This window comes from Wyeomyia smithii, chromosome 1 (genome assembly GCF_029784165.1).
Source record: "Wyeomyia smithii strain HCP4-BCI-WySm-NY-G18 chromosome 1, ASM2978416v1, whole genome shotgun sequence".
Classification (NCBI taxonomy): domain Eukaryota; kingdom Metazoa; phylum Arthropoda; class Insecta; order Diptera; family Culicidae; genus Wyeomyia; species Wyeomyia smithii.
The window spans coordinates 113935861-113941772 of record NC_073694.1 but is presented as its reverse complement, the minus strand read 5'-3'; the positions used below and the strand labels follow the sequence as shown (position 1 = coordinate 113941772).

The window sequence follows — 5912 nt, the reverse complement described above, 5'->3', positions numbered from 1 at the left end:
AGCCATCTCTGAGAAAATTTAGTGAGATTGGGAGACCGTTACATACATACATGCACACACACACACACACACACACACACACACACACACACACACACACACATACAGAAAATGCTCACCTCGTCAAACTAAGTCGAGTGATATACGAGATTCGACCCTTTGGAGCACTTTTATACCTTTGGTTTTTTCAGTGATTGCTATACCTTTCTATGAGAAAGGCAAAAAGAATTTATATGAGCATTTGTCCACGGTGGGGGGGGGGGGGGGGTAATAATCGTTCAAAATCTGTCCACGTGGTATGTGGATGGCCCCTTAGCAAACTAAGCATTTTTCACAGATTGAGAGATTTTTTACACCCATGGTATCTCCGCCAATTCGTATACAGATGCAGATGGTTGCAACTCCGTCGGTAGAATGTTTCTTGCACATCCTGATGTTGATGGTTCCATGAATGAATTGTGTGGATGCTCTTCGAGATCAAATTCATCTTTCACTTCGATACAATATAATCTACACGAATCACAAATTGATAAAGACGTATTAAAATGAGCTTGACAGTTCAATATTTTTAATTTTGCAATAACGTTTTCGTTTAATTTGCGAAAGCTTGATGAGCACCGATGATCAGGAAAGAGTTTATAATTTAAAATGCAAACTGTTACTAACCCTTCTAGAGAAGTGCAATCGTATTTATATACGAAAACAGATATTATAGGATATTGGTAGCGTATTTTACAAACAGTTGTTATTAGTGAACAAGTAGGTAGTGTTGCGCGACAAACATATTTTTGCCTTTCTCCTAGAAAGGTATAGCAATCACTTGCAAAACCGAAAGTATAAAAGTGCTCCAAAGGGCCGAATGGCATATATCACTCGACTCAGCTCGACGAGCTGAGCATTTTCTGTATGTGTGTGTGTATGTGCAGATTTTTATTCTCACTCACTTTTTATTCTTTCTCAGAGATGGCTGGACCGATTTTCATGAAGTTAATTGCAAATGAAAGGTCTCGTTGTCCCATAAGACCCTATTCAATTTCATTGTAACCGGATTTTTAGTTTAGAGGTTATGTACCAAACTGTAAAAATCAAGAAACATCATTATCTCGAAAACTACACAACCGATTTGAAAAAAATTGGTTTCAAATGAACGGGCTACCTGAAAAACCCTTAACTTTTTAATTTTATAAAGATTGAATTTGTGGTTCAAAAGTTATGACAAGAAACGTGTTTTGAAGACTACCTAATCTCACTCATGTTTCTCAGAGATGGCTGGACCGATTTTCATAAAATCAGTGTCAAATGGAAGGTCTAGTTGCCCCATAAGACCCTATTGATTTGTTTTGCTATCAGACTATTACTTTGCCTGTTATGTTTGAAAATGTGAAATCCAGCTATTAAAAGGAACATATTCCGAAGACTACTTAAACTCATTCACTTTTCTCAGAGATGGCTGACCCGATTTCCACAAAATTAGTGTCAACTAATAAGTCTAGCTGCCTCGTAACACCTATTGAATTTTACTGTAATCGGACTGTAACTTCGTCTGTAAAGTACCGAATTGTGAAAATCACGAAACTTTATTATCTCAGAAAGTACACAACCGATTTGATCAATAGTATTATCAGATGAACGGGCTAGTTAAGGGTTAACTGATAAATTATGATTTACCACGTGGTGTCAAAGTTTGGCTGCCCTATACGTTCCAAATTCATTTGATTATAATCGAACTTAAGCAACCGTTAGGTATTAAACTGTTGATAAAACAACGAAAGTCTATTATCTCAAAGATTACATGATTACATTACATTACATTACATTATTTGAACATAACTAGTGTCATACGAACGAGTCATCTCTCAAACTTACAAATAACAAACTTCATAACAATTTGATATGGGGCTCAAAAGTTATGGAAAGAAAAGAAATTCAAAGACTATTTAAAACTATACCTGCTTTGATCGATATATGTGGCCTCAACATAAATGAAATGTGGTATCGTACTATTTGAACGTTCCAAATTCATTGATTCCTGGCGATGTGTTTAAAGTCTGAAAATGCATGACGAATCGGCCATAGGATTTGATCAAAGTCAAATAAAAAATCGTTCGAAATGATTGGTTTTATCGAAATGACAACATCCTCGACTTTTGGTTTTTGTACATCACTTCAATTCTGAATATATTCATAATGGGTGGTATTCGGTCATTTCCAGCAAATTTTCTGACATGAATCTTACACAAGAAATACTCATATTGGGAAGTATTTGTTGGCAATACTGCAACTGAGTTACATAGGGCGCGAATACACCCTTCGAAAACATGTATGTGTGAGGAGACAGCCGGAATAAAACCACGAAAAACTAACCTTTCATTCTATTAAAGACTGTACTTGAATAAACACGTTATTAAGTTTACTTCGACGAGTTATTTCTTTCCGCGGTTAATTCCACATTTTCCTTACGTATAGTTCGATTCTTACCGGCGAACAGGTTATTGGCCCAGCGAGTAAACCGCGAATAGAATCGGTGTCGGAAAGTCGGTTACCCTTTTTTCGTTTTTTTTTTCGTGATCCCGTGAGTGAGTTTTTTTTCGCGATGGCGGACCAGCCACGTTTTTCACTCCCGAAGTTGAACAACCAAAATTATCAGTCTTGGAAGTTCAAGATCGAAATGCTGCTCATTCGCGATGAATTGTGGCATGTCATTTCGCAGCCGAAGCCGGAACCCGTAACGGCAGCATGGACCAAAGCAGATCTAAAAGCGCGAGCCACGATTGGATTGTGCATAGAAGACAATCAAACGAGTCTGATCCGAAACTGCACCAATGCTCAAGATGCTTGGAAAGCATTAAAGGACTATCACGACAAAGTTTCTGATGTTTACCTGCTCAAGAAACTTACGCGGCTAGAGCTAGGGGAGAATGGCGATATGGAGCAGCACCTACAACAATTTACAGATTTGCTGCAACGTATTGCAGATGCCGGTGAAGCGATCCCGGTGAAATGGCAGGTGGCGATGCTCTTGTGTTCGTTGCCTGATACGTACGACCCTCTAACGACAGCATTGGAGCAGCGGCCGCGAGATGAATTAACGTTGGATTTGGTAAAATCAAAGTTGCTCGCCGAAGCTGAGAAACGCCGAGAGCGGAACGGAACAGCAAGTGTAAGCGGTGAAAAAGCTTTGCGAACGGAGTTTCGCAAAAGTAGGAGTACCGTTAGTGATGTGAATAAAGAAGCTCCAGTTTGCTTCCATTGTAAGAAGCCAGGACACTTTAAGCGAAATTGTCATAGTTTCAAAAGGGGGGCTAGTTCATATTCGGCAAAGAAAACGGAAACATTGGGTCAATCCAAGAAAAAGGAAGAAGTAAAGGTTAAACAAATGAGTGTCGATAATAACCCTCTTGCTTGAATTGTCAGTGACGGTGAACAGTATTGTTGGTGCGTTGATAGCGGCGCGTCCCGTCATATGACAGGTGACAGAAATTTTTTCTCAGTGCTCAAAAAAATTGAAGGAGTAAGCGTGTTGCTAGCGGATGGCGTAAAAGCTGAGGCTATTGGCTCTGGCCAAGGATCGATTGTTGGTGTTAATGGTGCAGGTGACACCGTTGAAATTGTGTTGCGCGATGTATTATTTGTCCCGAAGTTAACGAGTGGATTGATTTCGGTGAGTACACTTGCATCGAAAGATTTCCATGTTGTATTCACTGACAATCGTTGTGAAATTCGAAACCAACGTGGGGAGGTGTCAGCGGTGGCGACTCGCCGCGGTAATTTATACGGATTGTGCACTCCGGAGCAAGCGATGATTAGTGTACAGTCGCAACATACCGTGAATTGCCAGCATACCTGGCACCGTCGTCTCGGTCATCGTGACCCCGACGTGATTCGAGTAATTTCGGCCAATGGTCACGCCGAAGGAATGAAGCTTATCGACTGTGGTTTAAAAACAATCTGCCGCTGTTGCTTAGAAGGAAAAATGGCTCGCGCTCCATTCAAGAAGCAAGTCGCTCGAGGTTCGAAAGAGAGGTTAGATATAGTACATACGGATTTGAGTGGACCTATGATAAGCACCCCTAGCGGAAATAAATACTTCCTTATTCTCATTGACGATTTTACCCGAATGGCGTTTTTGTACTTGTTGAAGGCGAAGTCGGAGGCCGCCAGCAAAATTAAAAGATTTTGTACAGTTTTGTAGAACGCAGTTCGATAAGACGCCTCGTGTTATCCAGTCAGACAATGGCGGTGAATACACAGGAAAGGTGAATACACAGGAAAGGACAAGCTTATCTGAAGAGTGAAGGTATTGTGAGCCACTTTACAGTTCCCTATTCACCTCAACAAAACGGCTTGGCAGAGAGAAAAAACCGTTATTTGAAAGAGATGACATTGTGTATGTTGCTGGAAGCCGGTTTGGAGCAGAAATATTGGGGTGAAGCGGTTTCTGCAGCGACCTATATTCAGAACCGTTTACCAACAAAGTCAATTGGAATTAGTCCGTTTCAGAAGTGGTATGGCAGAAAACCATCATACCAACATTTGAAGATTTTCGGCAGTGAGGCTTGGGTGCAGATTCCTGCACAGAAAAGGAAGAAAATGGAAGTGAAAGCTCAAAAATTAGTGTTCGTGGGATACTCAAAACAACAAAAAGCATATCGTTTTCTTGATAAGGACGATGATCGGATTACGATCAGTCGTGACGTGAAATTTATAGAAGATATACAAATGAATAAAGGTAGTGAAGAACAGGAGAAACGAATGAACAACAGTGAATTGAACGATGAAACAGTGATTGTTTTAAAACCGACAGAAAATGAAAATGACGAACTTGCTCAAGAAGACGAGATGCAGGAATACGATACCGCCGAAGAACTTGAGTTAGGCGAAGAAGAATCAGATGAACGTGATAGTGACAGAGCTAGTGCTAGCGGTACGCAACCGGTTTCTCGGTTGAGAGCGACGAGAGGCGTTCCGCCGGTTAGATTCAATGACTACGTTCTTGGTCTAATGGTGATGGAGCTGAATGAACCGACGACATACAGAGAGGCTATTGAAAGTGATAAAAAGGACCAGTGGCTGCAAGCTATGAATGAAGAATACAAATCGTTGATCTCGAATAATACCTGGGAGCTAGTTAATCCGCCGACAAATCGCAACATTGTTGGTTGCAAATGGGTTTTCGAAAAAAGTTAGATGCAAATGGAAATGTTCAAAGATTTAAGGCTCGATTGGTAGCCCAAGGATATACGCAACGATTCGGGTCAGATTACGACCAGACTTTTGCCCCGGTTGCGATGCAATCGACATTTCGTTTGATGTTAGCAATAGCTGGAAATCATAAAATGATGGTAAAGCATCTTGACATAAAAACCGCCTATTTGTATGGGACATTAAACGAAGAGATCTACATGCGCCAGCCCCCTGGTTTCATCATGCAAAAAAGGTCGAATCAAGTTTGTAAATTAGTGAAAAGCATATACGGCTTGAAACAGGCGGCCAGAGTTTGGCATCAGACAATAACAGGCATCCTGGCAGAACTTGGGTTCAGCCAATGCAAAGCGGATACGTGCTTATATAAAAAGCGCGTTGATGGCGAAACGTGGGTTTATCTACTTATATACGTGGATGATATTCTCGTAGTATGCAAACAGGAGGAGAAAATTGATGCTGTTGAGATCGCACTGCAAGAGAGGTTGAAAATCACGAAGCTTGGAAATATCAACTGTTTCTTGGGAATTTGTGTACAAAAGGACAGCAACGGATTTTACAACTTAAGTCAAGCGAACTTCATACGCAAAATCATAAAACGTTTCGGGTTGGAAGACTCGAAAAAGTCTAAGTACCCGATTGATCCTGGGTACTTTAAGCTGAAAAACAATAAAAGGATGGAGGACAACAGTGAGTATCATAGCCTCATC

At 40.7% G+C, this 5912-nt stretch overlaps 1 protein-coding gene across 1 annotated transcript; it reads left to right on the top strand.

Annotated features, from left to right (window-relative positions):
* Positions 1-2593: 2593 nt before the first annotated feature.
* On the top strand, positions 2594-4192 carry LOC129717100 (uncharacterized). Its single transcript, XM_055666944.1, has 2 exons — positions 2594-3200; positions 3510-4192. Exons 1-2 carry the CDS (start codon positions 2594-2596, stop codon positions 4190-4192), a joined length of 1290 nt encoding a protein of 429 aa, XP_055522919.1.
* Positions 4193-5912: the final 1720 nt, after the last annotated feature.